This window comes from Platichthys flesus, chromosome 19 (assembly GCF_949316205.1).
Source record: "Platichthys flesus chromosome 19, fPlaFle2.1, whole genome shotgun sequence".
NCBI lineage: Eukaryota > Metazoa > Chordata > Actinopteri > Pleuronectiformes > Pleuronectidae > Platichthys > Platichthys flesus.
This window is the reverse complement of record NC_084963.1, coordinates 2858886-2879094: the sequence shown is the minus strand read 5'-3', so window position 1 is coordinate 2879094 and position 20209 is coordinate 2858886. Positions and strand designations below refer to the sequence as shown.

The 20209-nt window shown below is 43.7% G+C and overlaps 1 protein-coding gene across 3 annotated transcripts in view; it reads left to right on the top strand.

Moving 5' to 3' along the window:
- Nucleotides 1–20209, top strand: part of LOC133974870 (protein unc-13 homolog B-like) — a 50574-nt gene that overhangs the window by 18532 nt on the left and 11833 nt on the right. For all 3 annotated transcript variants that reach the window (XM_062412666.1, XM_062412665.1, XM_062412664.1), the window contains exons 9-17: nucleotides 10312–10599; nucleotides 10687–10777; nucleotides 17478–17524; nucleotides 17631–17709; nucleotides 18695–18769; nucleotides 18870–19089; nucleotides 19175–19402; nucleotides 19521–19662; nucleotides 19750–19919. In XM_062412666.1, coding sequence (XP_062268650.1) covers nucleotides 10312–10599; nucleotides 10687–10777; nucleotides 17478–17524; nucleotides 17631–17709; nucleotides 18695–18769; nucleotides 18870–19089; nucleotides 19175–19402; nucleotides 19521–19662; nucleotides 19750–19919 — 1340 coding nt within the window. The remainder of the gene's footprint in view (nucleotides 1–10311; nucleotides 10600–10686; nucleotides 10778–17477; nucleotides 17525–17630; nucleotides 17710–18694; nucleotides 18770–18869; nucleotides 19090–19174; nucleotides 19403–19520; nucleotides 19663–19749; nucleotides 19920–20209) is intronic.

Here is a 20209-nt window from a genome sequence, read left to right as displayed (position 1 = left end):
TTGGAGGATGGACCCCAGAGGCAATGCTCTCGCCCGTCGAGGAACCAAGTGATGAATATGTGGACCCTATGGATGAGCTCCAGTGTCTCGTTGAGACCGTTTCTGAATACCTTGCTGAAAAAGAGGAGGAAATAAGCAAGTACGGTTCCCTCCCTAAATCAAACAAATCCAGGCTCTCATCTCTGGGTAGCAACAGAACAGATTCTTTTGGAGATGAACCAGTGAGTTCAGCAAAGGATCCAAAAGCAGAAACCCCCCAGTCTCAGGATACCTCTGATCAGGCCGTCTCAGGGGTAAAAAATGCCATGAGCTCATTATTCAGTTCTCTCACTGACCGAGTAGGAGGAGCCCCCAAGCAGCCTGTCCCGAGTCCACAAGCGCCATCTGGACAATCCTCACAATTTGGATTTACCAAACTATTGTCTTTTATTCCCAAATCAAATGGTTCCGCTCCCGTAGCTGTTGTATCTCCGGTAGAAACATCTCCTGAGAAATCCATCAGATCTCTTTCTTCTCAGCTACCACATGATTTCAAGACACATGGCCATGATACAGAAACAAAAGCTCCCACATGGAATCAGACTCAAATAAATTCAAAAGAACACGTAGCAGAGTTTGCAACCAAACCTCAAAGTGCTCCAGAAAACTCTGTTCTGGGGAAATTGAATCCTTTAAAACTTTTTTCAGCAGGAGTAAAGGAAAACTCAGCTGAAAACAACCACACATCAGAAACTACATATTCTCAAGGTGTTCATCAAGGTGTGCATCAAGGGAAGCAGGCTATGCCAGTAGATGGAGGTATGAAATTAAGAAGTTCATCACAATCATATTTGGGACAGAATCAAGATGAACATTTATATGGGAGACAAAATCCAGTGATTTACAAACAAGAAAACGTGACGGCTCCTGGGCCAACGAGGTCAACTAGCCAAACACAATCAGCCAACACTGGGTTCTTTAGCCCTTTGAGAAAGTCTTTAAGTTCATTGATCGCACCTGCTGGACATTTTCCACCTCAGGGGGCTCCACCTGTGGCAGTGTATCCAGTATTTAGATCTACAGAGAATCCCTGTCAACAAACACCAGTAGAGGAACCATCATCGAGTAGCAAGCCTACACTGCCTTTCCTGTCCTCAGAAAATGTCTCCACGCAGCAACGTCCCAAAGAAGAAGGAGACGTGCTCTCAGGGTTCTTAAAGTTTGCATCCAGTGAGAATGTTAGTGCCTCCGTGAACACACAGAATCCTGCTCAATCGCATCACGATCCAACGTTAAAAACCTCCAGCACCTCTACCCGGAATCCTGCTGCTCCACAGGAGAGCACTGAGAAGGGATGGTTTTCCAGTATATTTAGCGCCACCCCAGTCTCTTCTAATGTGGACCAGAATCTGGCCGGTAATCCACAATCTCAGGACAGCAGAGTCACATCTCAGGATACATCACATCAGAAACCAACAGCAGCTAGTCATGGAATTCAGCATCAACCTCCCAATCAGCCTGAATCCAGGAGTTTCTTGACAGGTCTTATAAAAGGAGGCTCGGCTGAAGATGTCTCTCACGTTGGCTCTAATCAACCGAAACAAGGAGGACTGTTATCTGGACTACTTAAATTCGGGTCTACCGGTGACCTGTCTAGCAGTTCGCCACAGCAGGCTCCCCATAACAATCAACCCCCAAGGAGCAATAATCCATCCCAGCTTCCTCATCACCCTCCCCCACAACAATCTTCTTCAGGTCCTCCAAAGGGGGGGCTTCTCTCAGGGCTGTTGAAGTTTTCCTCAACAGAAAATATACCACACAACATACAGCAATCTGAAGCTGAGAAACAGAGGAACACCCACAGCGAATACTGTGGTCAGCAGCAGACCCAGAATGAATTTCAACCAACACAACCTCAGCAAAAGGGGCTGTTGTCTAGTTTGCTGAAATTTGCATCATCTGATGATGTTTCAGGCAGCCAAACAGGTCAGAGCCAATACAACAGCTTTGAACAGAATCAACAGGGAATCAAACAGCAGCAAATCACAGGTTCAGACCCAGGGCCTCAGCTCAGGCAGAGAACGCCACGTCAGCAAGAGTTCCAACAGGACACTAGTAAACCAGGTTTTACTCAACAACAAACTGTTCCTCTCCAGCAGCCACAATCCCAACAAGGTGGTCTTTTATCTGGTCTTTTTAAATTTGCTTCAGCAGACAGCATAAATACAAAACAGCAGCCAACAAATCAGCAGCAAGGAATCGCCCAAAGAATATCAAGCCATGAGCAAACAAAGGCAACGAATGTCCCCAATTCCAGTCAAACCCAACCACAAAACACCACAACACAAAAACCCACTCAAGCAAGTGGACTTCTGTCTGGATTGTTCAAATCCTCCTCAGAAAATGTGGTTCAACAACCTGCTCGGACTCAGCCTGAGTCTGGAGAAAGTCAGTCTGGGGTGCTCTCAGGGTTGTTTAATAAGTTGACAAAATCATCTGAAAACACAGATACAACCTTCCAGACGTCAAATGCACAATCGTATCATCCAAAAGTCGATAATCATACAGTAACAATGACGACCACGCCACAAACACAGGGACACGCTGATTGTACACACCAACCTTCACAAGAGCATGCCTTGAAAGGAAAGAGGATTTCCCAAACTGGCCAGCAAAGGCATTTAACCAGAATATCCAGCAATAATGTAACCGAGGACTCTTTAACTCATAAACAAGTTGAAATATCAGGTCAGATGACAGAACAACAACCAGAGGTACATTCAGGATTATTAGAAAATACTACAAGCAATTTTAGAAAAGACTGCCGTCAAAGAGATGTTCCGAGGGCTCTCAATCCAGGGCAGAGCAGACATGCTATGATAAGTGCACCTGTCACGGTTGATACTGAGAGTTTAGACTTGCGAACATCAGCTACTTATGCAAGATCTCTTCAGAGTAGGGCATCTTACTCATCAGTTAGCACAGGTAATTTATCACAGTTAAATTATTATGGCTCACTGCAGTTAGGTCAACCAATGGCTTTTAGTACAGGACATATTAATTCCCCTTTACAAAGCAATACGGGTTCTTCAAACAGGAACATGCAGCCATATATTGGTGGAAGCACCCCCTCTTTATATGGAACTACAAGTCAAAGTTTTTATCAAGACCAGTTGTCCCCTTATGGAGTAAGTACTTCTTATGATGAAAACCAATGGATCCGTGAAAGTGCTCTATGGCAGCAGTTTCAGAATGAGTCACTTAATTATCAGCTTCAGGGACAAGATTCAGGGTATAGCCAAAACTGTGAAGGCGTGCCATTACAGGCCCCTTCTCTTCACTGCAGCTCTCCAAACACCAATCAGCCAATTAACTCCCCTTCCCAGTGGCAAGGGTTTGTTTGTCCCCAAGGGCAAGTTGGACCATATGAGTATGATGAACACAGGAATGCTGATCCTTATCCCAAGAGGAAATTGTGGAACAGTTATGGTGACTTGCAGAGTGCGGAATATCCACCTAATGAGGAGGGTGCATTGAACTTAACCATGAAACAACAAAGCACTGGGAAGTTTGGTAGATGCCAGTTTAATGGTGGTAGCACTTACAGCTTGAATGGGGTTTCATATCATGAAGGCTATTATGAGGAGACTGCACCAAGTTTATCTTACTCAGCAAACTGGCAATATGGAATGGATAACGCAGTCTTACCAAACTTTCATTCTGACGCCAGGATCCATCAGAATCCATTGAATTTGGACAGAACAATGGATTCAGAGCGTCCCCCAAATGTCAATACAGAAGTGGAAGACTCCCTTTATCTTGAAGACACTGAATGGTATCAGCAGTGGCTCGCACTTTTGGAGCAAGGGATGTGGTGGCCAGCAGATGATGGGGACTGTGGCTACTTTGTGTACACAGACCATGAGTACATTTATGCCTTACTTACAGATACAGCAGGTGAATATGTCTATGCATGTGGTCCTGAAGGCGACTCTACACAGACACAGGAAAGCTTTCCCAGTGCGTGGCTACACAATGAAATGGTTTCAGTCTGTGGCTTTAAAATTCCGCTTTACAATGAGGATGAGCTTCTTTGGCTACCTGGTCAGGATCACTGTGATTCTCAACTCCTTAATGCCCCCTTAGATTTGTCTGCTGCCTATCGAAAAGGAAATCAGATAATGAATCTAAATCTCGAGCAGTTCTCTCAGATGTTCGAAAATTCCTTTTTGTCAGAAGGGCAACAGGAAGTAGATTTCACATCTTACATTTTAAACAAGGTCAGGATGGATCGGAGACGGCCCAGTAATGTCTTTGAAGACCAGTACAAAGATATTATTGATCTTTCTTGTCGCAATAAAGACTATGCTGGTCCTTGTTGGAACAACCAGGAAACCAAGCAATTCCTAGCTCAGAAGGTCGCTGTTTCCTTGAACTCTTCTCCTATGATGGATTCCAATCAGCAGCGTCTTTACAACTGTTACCAACCTAGCCAACGGCGGCGTTCATCCACTGGGGTTAGAGTAAAGCATGCAGATGATGTATCAGAGGAAGAATGGAGAAAAAGAGTGTCTCCAGGAGAAGAGCAACCTAACCGTCAAGTCAGGAAGATTTCTTCCCTCATATCCAACTTTGTAGGAAAAACATCACCAGTGGATCCGAGCAAAACCAGCATACCCTCGTGTGAACAAGCTACTGACAAACAGTCTAAGAACATTCTATCATCAGGATTCCAAAGTCTGAAGTCAAAGATAATCAAGGAAGAATCTCCCCCTGTTGTGACTCAGCAAGAAACTGTTAAACAAGAAATTCAGAGGTCAGGTACCACAAAGGGAAGAATTTTACCCACAGTACCGACTACTGCTCAAGTGACTCCCCCATCAACACAATCTCATACAACTACACAGAAACCTAGACTTTCACGTCAGACTACCATGGCACAACAGGCAGCCCCGCCGCCATCACCGGCCACTGCCACAATGCCTTTAGGATCAAAAGAACCTTTTATTAAACCGTTACAACCCGGACAACTCGCAACTGATAAACCGGTGGACATCCCAGTAGAGCAGCCATCTGAGCAGCCACAGGCCTGCTTCATGACCTTTCTGAAATCAGCAGTAGGCATAGAGGAACCCAAGCCAGATCCACAGACATCTCTCAACCAGCAAAACAAAACTGGGAGCACAGCTTCATTACCAGATACAGGAGTTTCAAATCTATTTGGATCGATAAGCAGCTTGTTCAGTGCTGAACCATCTACACCACAAAAGCAGCAAATGAAACCCAGTGTAACTGAGAGTTCACTGGCATCAGCAGCTAAACCTAAGGGTATACAGAGACAAAGAACTATGGACCAAAGTGTAACCTCTCGCCAACAGACTCACCCTCCAAACAAGAGTATTTCCCAAGGATTTCCTCCCAATTCTTCCGCAGGCCCTGCTACAAGCCAGTCACTTACAATACCTCCTTCAGAAAAGACAAAAGAAGAAGCAGCAACTAAACCATCCAGTGGGCTATTTGGGTTTTCAATTGGAGAAATGCTGACAGGAGCAACAGCAGCTGGACCCACACCTCAAACAACTGCATCAGCTACAGCTCCACAAGAAGAATCACTTGGTAAAAGTATATTATCAATGTTTAGTGGACCAAATCCTCCACAGACTGCATCTAATACTTTGCCCCAACCCCATCCTCCAAGTGCAGCTCCACAACCTCCCCAACAGGAATCACTTGGTCAAAGTTTATTAACAATGTTTGGAGGATCAAGTACTCTGCAGACGCCTCCTCAAACCAAGCCTCCCGCACCTCAACAGGGAACTGCTCCTCCAAAAGAGCCCCCATCTGCAGGATTCCTTTCCATGTTCAGTAGTTCCAACACCCAACAGTCTACAGCCCAGACAGGATCTATTCTTGGAGGAATCTTATCTGGTTCAACAAGTTCAACTGAAAGCCCAATGAAGGGATTGTTCTCAATGTTTAACGAACCCAGTCCTTCACAGAATCACCCAACAACAACGCCATCTCAACAAAGAGCACCTCAATCACAGACTCAACATGGTGCACCTCAGACACAATCCAAACCACAAGTGCAACCTCAAGCACAAGGGCAGTCAGCCACTTCTGTTCTTGGAGGAATGTTGAGTGGATTGTCTAGCTCCAATGAGAGTCCAAGAACATCTTTGTTCTCCATGTTTGGCAGCCCCAGTACTCCTCAAACACCGGGAGCTGGTGGAAGTGCAAACATGTCTTCTAAACCAGGAACTGAAGCAACAAGAGTACAAAATTCAAAATCATCATCTGCTATTGTAACTGGTACTAATAAGCCAAACACTGTTAATCTACAACATTCTACCCAAATGTCATCTGCTTCCAGTAGCCATGTGCCAGTGTCAAAAACTATCAGTCAAATATCAAGTGAAAAGAGCAATGCTAGTGCTACACTATCCACAGAGAGCACTGCAGATTCCACATTGGATACTACAATCAAAGACACTGATATTGCATCTCTGCAACCAACTTCAGAAAGTGTCATTGTGCAAAAGGAAACAAGCACAGAAAGTGCAACCCAGGATCCTGCTCCCCTTAAAGAACCACCAGCCTCTGGTCTGGTGTCTATGTTGGGTGAATCTGGCCCACAAGCTCCATCCTTACAAACTGGATTCATGTCTGATGGTCCAGGAAAAAGTATACTTTCAATATTTTCTGGGCCCAGCACTGAGCCTGGTCCTCGAGAGACAGGTCCTCCAACTACTGCACCAGGGTCTTTAGCCAAGGATACACCAGCCAGAGGTTTGTTATCTTCAGTTGGAGGTTCAGCCCCTCAGCCCTCTCCACAGACTGGAAGTTCTTTACTTGGAGCAATGTTTGGAGGCTCTACACCCCAAACACCCGCTTCTCAAACTGGAGGATCGTTACTCAGTGGTTTATTTGGAGGATCTGCACCTCAGGTTGACCCCAGTAAGACTGGAGCCTCTGCTCCTCAGGCAGGAACATCTTTACTTGGTGGCTTATTTGGCGGATCTGCACCTCAGATTGACCCCAGTAAAACTGGAGGCTCTGCTCCTCAGGCAGGAACGTCCCTACTTGGTGGATTATTTGGCGGATCTGCACCTCAGGTTGATCCCAGTAAGACTGGAGGCTCTGCACCTCAGGCAGGAGCATCCCTACTTGGTGGCTTATTTGGCGGATCTGCTCCCCAAGCTGTTGGATCCCAGACAGCAGGGTCTGTGTTGGGAGGGATTTTTGGAGGATCTGCAGCTTCAACTGCAACATCTCAGAACAGTGGGTCCTTCAGTGGACTCTTTGGAAGGGCCACCACCCAAAATTCAACAACCCAAAATAGCAACTCTATATTGGGAGGTATTTTGGGGGCTTCATCTTCTCAAACCACCACTGTGCAGACTGGTATGTCTCCTCTGGGTGGTGTTTTACCCGGAGCTTCTGTTCCGAATGACATACCTGGTAAAAGTTTGCTTTCAGCTGTTGGAGGATCGGCACCATCAGCAACACCCACTGCTACAGCTACACCAACATCTAGTGATGACAAGAACATATTAACCACAGCTCTTGCTGATACGACTTCAAGTGTAACTGCTCTACCAAAGCTGACTGATGACACTGCTTCAGCTACTACTGAAACATCTGCAATTTATACTACTACCAGAAGCAGAGAACAGATAGAAACACAACAGCAACCTGATGGTACAGACCCATGTCTTGAGGCAAGCTTTTCCAAAACCGAACTCACAGAAGAAGGTACTTGCCAGGATGCTATTAAGCTTACTACTCTCACTGAAACTACTCAACATAAAGACTCTGAAATATGTGCACCAGCACAAAAAGGTGAGAGACCAGAGGATGTGATTGGTCTATCAGCTCAAGATTCAATTCCACCTAAAATAAAAGAGGAACCACCATCCACTCAATCAGCAAGTTCTGTGGTTCAGGGACAACAGACGCTTCCAGAGCCAGAGAAATCAGTTGGTGACTCATCAGCGGATAAAGTTACAGATTTTATGTCCTCTCTGTTCAAACCAGCAACTGCAGCTCCAGAAGGTAATCAGCAACAGAACAAGAGTTCCTTCTTTGGACTAGGAGGAACAACACCTCAAGCTGGTACTGGGCAGACTGGACCATCAATATTAGAGGGTATTTTCGGAGGTTCAAACACCCAGACAACAGCTCCACAGACAGGGGGATCATTACTGGGAGGTCTATTCAAAGGGTCTGCTCCTCAGTCTGGTCCACAAACAACCCCCCCTACTACCGGAGGCTCAGTATTAGGTGGGATGTTTGGAGTAGGATCCTCTGCCAAGTCTGCAGGCCCTCAGACTGGCGGATCTTTATTAGGTGGCATGTTTGGTGGATCTGCAGCAACAGCACAGGCAGGCAGTTCTTTACTTGGAGGAATGTTTGGAGGAGTCACTGCTCAAACTGCAGGAGCACAGGCTGGAGCCTCAATTCTTGGGGGCATAGGGGGATCTTTATTTGGTGGTATGGCACAACCACCCACGCCCTCTGAACCAATGCCAGCTGATCCCAAGTCAACATCTAGCACTACTCCACAACAACAGATTAAGAATGAAAGTGTCACACAAAAAGTTCCATCTACTATTGAAACTGATACAATTAAAGCAGTGGACTCAACTTTACCAGAAAAGGATCAAGTTAAATCTGGCAGCCCAACAAATAGTAGTGTTGTGGCATCTGAGGCATCTTGTCCAGAAACCGCTGCTGTTTCAAGTGCTTTAATAAGCAGTACATGTGACCTCACCAGTCAGATGGATAACACCACAAAAGAAATGGCACCTGTTGATGGAGAGGTGATACATGAGAAGCCCATGATCATTAAAGGAGACCCTGAGAGGAACGAAAGGGAAAAATCTGCCCCACCGAATACCCAACAAGGAGATATAACGCCTCAACCTACTCAGTTGCCCAATAAAACAGAGGCACCCCAGGCCAAGTCTCTGTTTGGGTTTATATCATCTCAAAGTGACGCAGGGAAGTCACTTGGATCCTTATTTTCACCTGCAATGTCAACAGGTGCTCCATCAGGGGCTCCAACAGAAGCAGGGAGTGGTCTGTTTTCAGGATTTAAAAACCTTTCCGGCAGTTTGTTCCAAGAGGAAAAGCCTGTTGCTGGTAAACAAGAGCCACCCAGCACCTCATTATTTGGGACCAAAATAAGTTTTCCCTGGCAGGCAGAGCCACCCAAGCCACAAGCTGTTCCAGTTGTAACATCTCAACCCAAAACTATCAACACAGCAACAAGTGGTCAAACGCCCACTGTACAAAAGGTTGCACCCTCTGATGCCCAAAAAGCTAAGTTGGTAGGTTCCAACGATGACGTAGCAAACCCCCAGATCTGCATCTCCACTCCTGAAGTAGATCCTTCAGCATCCCTGACCCCCAAGGAGAAGGACAGGCTTGTAGAAACAACCCCCTCTGCAGGTCCTACCTCTGGAATGCAGCTGGACAACCAGTTCAAGAAGGATCTGTTGAATGCAAAAAGGCTAGTAAAAGCATGATGAATGGTTTTATCCCTCACCATTTGTGATGCATTGACATTTTGGAAAAAGTGTATTCCCTGTCCAGCTCTGCAATCCATCCTCACCAGTTTCATATCAGTTTCAGCTTGATCTTACATATTTGTCTGTGTGTTTGTAAGTGTTTATTCGTTGGTATGTGTTATTTCATGTCTAGCATCTCCCATAACTTCATTTGTGATTTTGAAACAGAATTCCCAAACAAAATGTGCATATTTGTACATGGACAATTAAAAAAAAAGTGTAATGTAATGAATTACTGCATTTAAGGCATGATTAGATTTACTGCTCTAAAAAAGACTGATTGGTTTAAGTATTTTGACAAATTCAAACGTGTCAACAGCGTGTTAAGTTTTCATTTTTAGTTTATATATTAAATAAAAGAATGAGCATCATGACAATACAAGTACAGTACATTTTGTTTGACACTGAAATTCTTATTTGTGTTGTCTATCAATTTAAAATTGGAATTACATTTTTTTATTATCGTATACCATACCAATGAATCCTTAGAGAGGATATTGATAAAAGTAGACATTTACTTTGTTTGTTTGTAAATCTTTTATTAGATAAGTTGGGTTTGTTATGTCCCAAATATCTTACATTTTATATTGACCTCTTCAGCAGTATGAAAAGTTCAAACTTTCTGTTTTTAACATAAATTGTATGTAACAATCCCCTCTTATCTAGCTTTTGCTAGAGGGAAGGGAAAAAGATTTAAATATATACGTGTAGAATTTTCTTAATATTGAATATTTTCCTTACCCCTCTCTCACCAATGTAGTCCAGTGGAAAGTAGTCGTTTTGGGTCATCAGGAAACCTGAGCCAGACCAGCTCCCAGCTCAGTGGCCAGGAGAGCACAGGAGGGTCCGAACTGGAGGAGTCCTTCCATTCCTTCCACAGCACCGGCTTCCACCCCTCCTCCAATGGACAGCCACGCACTAACGGACACGCTCCCACCAATGGACACTCTCCGGCTGGCGAGCAGGAGATTCACCGGCTGACTCCGGAATCAGGAAGAAGCCTGAAAAATGGCACCCCAGTGGAGAGAGTATCGTCTAAACTCCAGAGGTACTTCCCTCTTTCAGAACTCAACTTGCCTGTGTATTCACTATAATGAAGATGCTGCCACTTGACTGTTATATTCATGTTGTCTAGGTTCCATGATGACGTAGCACCGCTACCGTTTTCCCCGTCTAGAGTTCATTGGTTGAAGGCCATCAATAAAGTCAGGGTTCAGCTCCGGGAGGTAGGATCTGTTTACTGTGTTAGACCCCAATGTCTGACATAACATATGTTCTTACATTCTTCTTCTTCCTTTCCCCACCACACCTACACATGTCTGACAAACACTTACAATTCTTTTAATTTGGTTTAGTTGAATCTCTCTGGTTGTTTAGGAATATGCACTAAAATGAATTAGAATCATATTTAATTGCAATGTCTCTTTCATTTGCATTTTGTATTTTTATGACCTCTGAGCTGTAATAGGGAAACTTTTAAGGATTCAGTGTTTCATCCATCCATCCTCACCCAAGAAATAATTTTCTACTTGAGAGTGAGAAAATTTGATGTTCTTTCACTTTATGTTTCCCAGATATATGGTATTTTAAGTGTATAGCTGACTGGTTATAACTGGTTACAATGGTCCAGCAAACATTTGCTGATTGAATGATGATGTGAGATGATGTGCAATTTCTTTATATATCACCTTTGCAGTACATTTTAGATTCTAAATATCTGCTTTCTCTGTCTCAGTCTTCATTCATTAATCTTATCTTCTTATTAGCCTTTTCTCTCTCTTCTTAAATAATTGGCAAGTGGTTTTTGTACAACTAGTGAGAGAAAATAATTTAATGGTTGAGGAGACCTGGCAATTTCAGAGATGTTTATCCTTTGTTTATTTCACATTCTTCTCCTCTGTATAATTTTCTGATTAAGTTATTATTTATTTTATTTATTAGGTGACAAAGAGCCACTTACCTTTATGAATGAGAAGGAATTAGATGTTTGTTAGCGTCAGTTTATCCAATGTTCTCAAATTCATTCTCCATTTCTGGAGAATTGATCTATCCTGTGCATCCTGCATCCTTCTAAACTCCCTGGAGAGCGTTCAAAATGAAAACATCAGCGTCTCTCAGCTAACTGGTTCGTCCCCTGCATTAATCTTTTCATGGTGTGGCAGTAAATGAGTAGCCTCTGATAGCCTGGTCGCTTGGCTCCATTACAATGATTGCTTCCGTGGACTGGTCGAGACGAACATGTGCTGTAAGTGACGCTTGACTGAAGACACACGAGTGTAAATGGAGAGCGAGATGAAAGCTGTCTAACTGCCATTTATTACAGGACTTAGGGAAACACTTAGGACACAAAGCAAAATGCTGAGAAGACTGTAATGAGTTAGAATTGGTTGTTAAGCTGTCAAGCGGTGTCACAGCAACCAGAATAATAATAAGAACGAACGTGAAACTAAAACTCATAAAGAAAGCAGACGTGTGACATGTTTACAATTTCCTCGAGAATATTTGGCAGTGGCACAAATCGGCAAATCATATCACTGAGCTTCAAACTCAGACTTTTGTGAACTGAAGGAGAAATATTGGTAATCGCGGCAGCAGGCAGATGTGGAAACGGTAAAGACTAAGTGAGATTGAGTGCTGGCAGTCGTACAGCCTCAGATTACCCTTGTGCTGGAATACATTGCCAGAGGACGGAGGGAGAGCGAGTAGAGAAAGCGTGAGGGTGGGAGGGGATGTACAGATGGCTACTTAACTGAGGGGGAACCGCTGCGAGGTTGTTGTTTGCCACTGTCGCGCCTGACGTTCTGCTGGTAGAAATTAAGGATTCGGCTGTTTCCTGTGTCCTGCAAGTTCTGCAGGATTGATTGAGGCAAAGAAAAACGTTCAATGATACAACTGGGATAAGTCCCTCTTATGGCTCGTTAATGTGGATTTTACCGATTATTGAGAGAGGATATCTACAGGTTGTTCTTTATTATAATTATCAGGATTATAACCATATAAGGTAAGGTGAGGTTTTTATTTTAATACATATCTATATGCATTTAGTTCAAGTTTGTGTGGACTGAGTCAGTAATGCATATTAATACACGTTATACATGAAAACTGCATTTGCTCAATGTATTTACAAAAGATCTTTGAGAAAAAACATACTGAGCTTCAGCTTGTTTCTGTGGATCGGAATTTAAGGTAATGCTAGAAATCAAGTGATAATTTTAAAATAATTTTTCCTCCAGGCCACAAACCATTTAGTAAAGAGAGAAAAGAGATCGCTGCATTCTGTTGCTATGAGTGGGATTTGACCCCTAACGAGCCCCATCATCCTTTTATTTTATCCTAGATAATTCCCTAATAAATCACTGACTATTATAGTGCACACACACAGTGGATCATGGCCCTCAGAAGTATATATGAGCTGAACGTTATTTAGTATTTAACGTGTTGTACAGCAAATGCAAGAGGATTTAATAATTCATCACAAATGACAGAAAACTTAGACTTATATTTTAATAGAAAATCATAATTTCATAATATATAAATGTTTAATTCAGAGTAGTGATACAAACATTATATTCTCGGAGGCTTTTCTTCCTTCCTTCTCTTATCAGGCTGGTACAGTCCTGCAGGGCTAAAATGCATATTGAATACTTTCAGTGCAGTGGGAGTGACATGTAGTTCTCAACTATTCACTCTTCAGAATAACTTACCCAATGGAAAAGGGAAATTCTCGTCCCAAAACTATAATGAAGGCACATTGCAGGTAATGGTACTATGATGGCTCATGAAATACCTTATTAAAGAAATTCAGGGATAAAATTCACCTGAGATAAACATTCCTCTTGGGCCAGACACTTTAAAAGCATGAAACTGTGCTGCAAGGATTCGTGGGTTTGTCTGAGGCTTTACTTGAATTCAAGTTCAAGAAACATTTGTCACCTCACATGGTTATTCTCTGTTGACGAATATGACAACACTGATCTCCGTCGGTGTTGACTCTGATGAAATGGACTGAGCAGAAGAGACAGATTTATGTTGCGTTCTGGCCACTCAGTAAATCCTGTGAAAGTCAAAGTCAACTTTATTGTCAATTCAGGACGTAGATCGAAATGCAGTTTTCTCTCTGATCCCCGGTGTAAACATATAAGACAGAACATTTAAGTACACAGGCTGTAGGCAAAGGGGTCAGAGCTATCAAGCTGTGCAGCTGGCAGGCGTCTGAACGAGTGACAGAGTCTCAGAGGAGAGAATTGACCTGTCATGTAATTACAGTGCTGTCTTTCCAAAGCGTCCTAATTACAGAGCTCTAAGCAGCTGCATGGTGCTCGTTCTTCAAGTTGCCACTCAGTGGAGGTCAATAAAGACAATAATATCCATCACGTGTCCTAACTTTACAGACAAGTACTGTCTCTCGCTCTCACACGCTAACCTCAAATTTACATGTAGTTAAAGTGTATTAACCTAACTTTGCATGGTCATAGTTTGTTGACAGCTGACCACTACCGTGTAATAACAGTGTCAGAAGTTTCAATTCTTCACTCCTTGCGCTTTCTAGTGTTCTGGTCATGAAATAGTTTAATAAGTTTAACAAGAATATTTATTTGATATTGTTTTGAATTAAATTCTGAAATATAAAGAGTTTCCACTGCTTTGTTGTCAAATAATGCAGGTTGCTTAACTCAGTCATCGTGTCAGCACTCAGTTGTTTTTCAGTTTAAGATCCTTACTTCTTCGCACACCACTCTAAGGCGGAGTCACTGAGGCACTGGTTTGTCCATGTGTGGGAACAACTAATCACGAGTGCCACTCCTCAGGGATGTTCCCCAGAGGACACCTCAGTGGTCATGATGAAACCTACGAATCAGAGCAACCTCCAGCCTCGCCAAAGAGGCGAGATCTGCAGAGGAAGGGATCACAGAGCCCAAAAATTGGGCAAAGCCTTTACAGAACGACCCAGAAGTTCCTGCAGGGGGCAGAGGATAGGTCCCAGCATGTCAAGTCATTGGTTGACACTACCTGCTGCCAAGCTGGCAACACCATCTCTGATTGCCAGGATGGCATTGGGATTTTGGACAATGCTATATCCAGGCTCACGGATAGAACCAAGAGTAAAGAGGAGAATGTGGAGGAGGAGGAGAAATCAGAACAAGACTCTGGAAACATAGTGGAACATATCATGAAAGAGCTAAAAGGCATCAACAAGATCCAGGAGGAGATTTCTGACCTGAGGCTGTATCTCACATCTGTGCGAGGCTCAGTGGATGAAGTATCTTGTTGTGTGGATGCAGTGCTCAGTGAGATAGGTGAGATGTACTCTGGGGCTTCAGCTGCCGCTCATCCGAGTCATGTGTCCGAAACACCCCGTATCAGGCGCGGAAGCCTGGGTAGACAGAATGCTATAACGTCTCTGTACTGTAGAGACACTAGTCCAGTGTTGGACCACAAAGATTTAACATGTATACCTTCTCAGAGAACATTTAAACGATGGCACGTTGATGGAAACACTCTCCGTCAGCCAGACCAGCAAACAGACCAACTGAACCAGGATCAAAGTTTGAAATTTAACATGCTAGAGACTACAAACCTTGACCTCTGCTACCTGGAGCTTCATGGTGGCCATGAATACCGAAGCACCAGCACGTTGTCATCTTTTCATAGTTCCAACTGTCCAGAAGCAGATTTTCTAAAAACAGAGTATGCTAGATGGACTTCTGCTGATATCCAGCACAGTAGAAGTGCAGAAGGAGGCTGGAGTGAGGAGGACATCTGCTCCTCTGCCAACAGCGGAGAAGATGTGAATAATTGTCCTCATGTGTGGGACACGTGTGCCACAGAAGAAACACAGAGCTCCACACCAGGTCATTCTTCACACAACAGTTCTGAGCATCTCTCATGGCTGTTCGGACTCCATTGCAACTCTCCGTCCAGCTCTTCTAGTACGGTGGACTGGAGACCACCAAGGTTACAAACTGAGGAAGAAAAACTGAGCTGCAGCTATGCTACAAACTTTCCCTACTCCTACAGTTCAGGCTACCACACCGTGGAGGCCTGTGCAAATGATCTGGACAGTGGACCCTCCAGGAGCCTGAGCTGCTCCACTGCTCTGTTGACAGACTGTGATGATGGTTATCCGGAGTCACATTCACCTTGTGATGATTGTCCGTCTTCTGGTCACACTCTTGATCTAGGGTCTGCTGATAGTTTGGACAGGGAGTGGACAGATCCTAGCATCTCCAGGGTTGATGGAGGAGAATCATCGTCCCAGGCGTCTTCTGTAATAGATTCTGAGAGTTTAGCCAAGACTCCCAATGTAGGTTTGGATGTAACAACTTTCAGCAAGGCTGTGCTCACTTTTAGGTCAGCTTTGAAAGGTGCTTTAAAAAAGTTGGAAGGATCCAACTCTGAAGAAGGGACAGAGAGCTGTGGGTTGGAGGCATCCCTGTCCCCTATCAGACAAGTCACTGAACCCAAGAAGAAGCAAAACGATACAGAAGGAGACATTAGTCTATCAGAGAATCAGGAACAATTTGTCACTCCAAAGGAGGAAAGTGAGGCTTCAGTCTACGTAGATTGTGGGGAGACACCTGAGAACCTGTCATTAAATCTTCAAGCTTCCCCTCAAGTGGTGAGCCACTCTCCCTGCACCACTACTCCGTCACACTCAGTAGAAATGTCACAGGGAGTAGGAGAATGTCCAACAGATGGGGAACAGTCCAACCTCGAACTGACACCAGACCCTTCTCCACCGAGGCAAGAGGAGAATCCACCGGATCCAGTGCCCGTAACAGATGAGGTGCGGTTGAGTCCAATCAAAGAAAACCTTGTTCCTGACGAGGTCAATGAAGCCAGACCGACTGATGCCGGTCACAGAGAGCGTATCGCAAAGTTCCAGCGCATTCTGAGAGAAAAGAGGCAAACCCGTCATAGACTGTCCAAATCTGCTCAGGGGTCCCAAGGGTCGCATGGCTCCCATTGCTCCCATGGCTCCCATTGTTCCCAGGGCTCTCAAGGGTCTCAAGGGTCTCAGGGATCCCAATCACAAGATGAGTTCATCCCAGGTATTTTTCTAAGGATATTTTCTCCAGGTTTAAATTACTTGCAAGTCCAGTAACAGCAATATAAAAACTCCAAAATGTTGACTAATTATTGGAAGAAACACCTTACTAATTACTGTCTCTTGGTTTTTCTTTAGTTTGCCACTTTTCTGTACATCTTTAAATAATTTAACCATCAAAATGATTATATTTTTAACAGAAATAAATTGATTATGTTTCTCTCACTTGAAATCACTGTCTTGCAAATGTTCTAACCTGCAGCTTCTCCACACAAAATCCTAATACTTCTGTGAATTTGTTTTTTCACTTTGCAGAGTGTTGGAGAGAAGATTATCAGGTCACTCATCCGACATTGGCTCCACATTTAAGCCACTGTTCTTTATTTCTGTTGATTTCCATTGCTGTCTGATATTTGTGGTTATTGTTTACCCCATTATTTATTTTTGCTCGTCTCTGTGTAATGAAAATCATCTAGAAATATTTGAAAACGCTTGAGCGCACGGTCAAATCCTAATGTACAGCATGCAAATACTACAGGAGAGATAAGTAACATTCATTGAAATAGGGGTTAGGGTTAGTTTTGTGAAATTCTTGCTTTTATTTACTTCTAAATTAACTTGTCAACCTGTGAACCACAACTTTATCTGTCGTTTTGTATCTGCACACAAATAAACGTTGTCAATGTTTTTTGGGCCGGTGTTTTAAAAGCGTAACCACTTGTTTGTTTTTTTACATTGCATGTTCTGTGACATCAGAGAGGTGAAACTAAACCAAATTGAACTTTCCACTATCTTGTTGTTTTCGTCTCATAACAATACTCCTGTGTGTGAGTCCATTTAAGCTCCCAGCCTGGATTCATATATTCAATATCTTCCAGGTTCGAGATGAAGAATCCAATCCGAGACAGGCCTGGGTCAAACCGGGGTAAGTTATTTATAGTTACCCTTTTTCATTTTATTTTCTTGCTGTGATCATTTTGTGCACTGAGGCCGTTATTTATCTATTCACACTTTTTATCTTCTGTGCACAGTGGTGGTCCTGGTCTGTATGGAATCGACAGCATGCCAGACCTGCGTAAAAAGAAGCCCATCCCCTTGGTCAGCGATGTGGTCAGTACACATCTCTCTCTCTCGCACTCATACGTCATATATCACCCTGTTTGTTCTGTACTTTCTTTGTGAGTTTGTGTCTTTCTGCTCGTGAGACCACCTGCGGAACTCAACGGTTACTATTTGACCTCTGAGCTTCATGTGGGATGAGATTGTTATCGAGACAGATATGAAACCAGACTGTTAATTTTTCTCTCCCCTCCTCTCTTAAACCCTGATACTATTCCCCACAACTCTCTTGAATGCATTCACTCTCCTTGGTCAGGCTATGGTAAGTTGATAGAAACCCAGCTGCCACTCCCTTTTTTTTTACTAAAACACAAAATATCAAGTAGGACTAATAAAACCAGCAGCTGCCTCAAACCTGAATGTCTTGCAGCATGTATTGATCTCAGACCTTCTCGTTTAACACAAATTAAAACGTGTGCATGCATCCCCTTGGTCATGGGTAGCCTTTTCTCTCTACTTGATATTATCAGTAAAACACCCAATCACCTAATCCTCCCCACCCCCCCACTGTTTTGGTTTGTTTCTCCTCTTACTTGCTGTGCCATGGAAATCATAAATTGGTTGAAAACATTACTAACCAGCCAATTTGTGACAAATGCTGCTTTTGCTTCAGATTATAAACAATTACATAATTTATTACTTCTTACTGCTATTATTGATACTAGTTGGGAAAACTAATATTACTCATGTGTTTTCTGATCATCTGGTACCAATTCACCAACAGGGAAAATGTGCATAATTATTGATATATACATATACACATGTATGTATATATTTATATAATATAATACCTGTTTCTGTTTGTGTAGTAACCCTACTCACCACCCTTACAACCTCCCCACTCACCTTTTTAACCATACTCACCCCTTTGGTTTTAGTGATATATTATTTTTGGGGGTGTGCTTGGTTGTGGGTTGTGTGTGTTTATGTTCAACGCTAATATTAAGTAAACTTTCCTTTGCCACTTGTGGCTCAGTCGCTCGTCCAAGCCAGGAAGGCGGGAATCACATCCTCTATGGCTGCACGCTCCTCGATCAAGGACGAGGAGCTGGTGAGTTTTCAACAGAAATATTGATGATATCGCCACAAGATCATATTTGTAGTGTTGTTTTGTGTACCGTGCATTAAAATACATGTTCTCCATTCTATAGAAAACCCATGTGTACAAGAAGACACTGCAGGCGCTCATCTACCCCATATCTTGCACGACCCCACATAAATTTGAAGTGTGGACTGCCACCACCCCGACGTACTGCTATGAGTGTGAGGGGTTGTTGTGGGGGATCGCACGCCAAGGCATGCGTTGCTCCGAGTGCGGTGTCAAATGCCACGAGAAGTGCCAAGAGCTGCTGAATGCCGACTGTCTGCAGCGTGAGTGAAGCCCAAAACACGGGGAAACGCTCCTACGTGAAGTTCACAGACGTCAAACAACGTATTTTTCTTCTCTGATGTGCAGGTGCCGCGGAGAAGAGCTCTAAGCACGGAGCTGAGGACAAGACTCAGAATATCATCATGGCCATGAAGGACAGGATGAAGATCCGGGAGAGGAACAAGCCGGAGATCTTCGAACTCATCAGGGAAGTGTTTGTTATCAGTAAAGCCATCCACGCACAGCAGATGAAGACCATCAAGCAGAGCGTTCTGGACGGGACCTCCAAGTGGTCGGCCAAGATCACCATCACAGGTTAGTGCCAGATTCAAAGTCACAAAAAAGTGGATCGGCTCAACAAAGACGGTCGGCACCTAAGCATTAAACTTGGAATTCTTCTGTTCATGTTTGCTGTGTGTGTGTCTTTGTGTAGTTGTTTGTGCACAAGGGCTTCAGGCGAAGGACAAGACGGGATCCAGCGATCCGTACGTCACAGTTCAGGTGGGAAAGACCAAGAAAAGAACCAAGACCATTTATGGAAACCTCAATCCTGTCTGGGAGGAGAAGTACCACTTGTAAGTGACTCAATTGAAGTGTATAAAAGTTTTTCTGTATTAATGTTTGTTTATTTAATGTTTCTTTTCCATTTCCCTCTTCTTTAGTGAGTGCCACAACTCGTCAGACCGAATCAAAGTGCGCGTGTGGGACGAGGATGACGACATCAAGTCCAGAGTGAAGCAGCGTCTCAAGAGGGAATCTGATGATTTCCTCGGCCAGAGTATTATTGAAGTTCGAACGCTGAGCGGAGAAATGGATGTCTGGTACAACCTGGGTCAGTACTCTGTCCAGCTCTCTATAAAGATGACGTAGAAGTCATAAGCCTTAAAATGTGAAGGCCCCATTAAGGAAGCTTTTCGAGGATTAGAACTACTTCTTATGAGATGAACATTCTCAGGGTGTATATTTCTGTGTGCAGATCACTTTTAAGTCCAGTCAATGGTTTGTTTGCACCTCATTACCCACGTTTCCTTTGCCTGCAGCAACATATCATTTTTCATTCTTATACATTGTACAGGAGCAGCCTCGAGGCCGATGTTGGTCTGCATGACAATACTGGCTTTT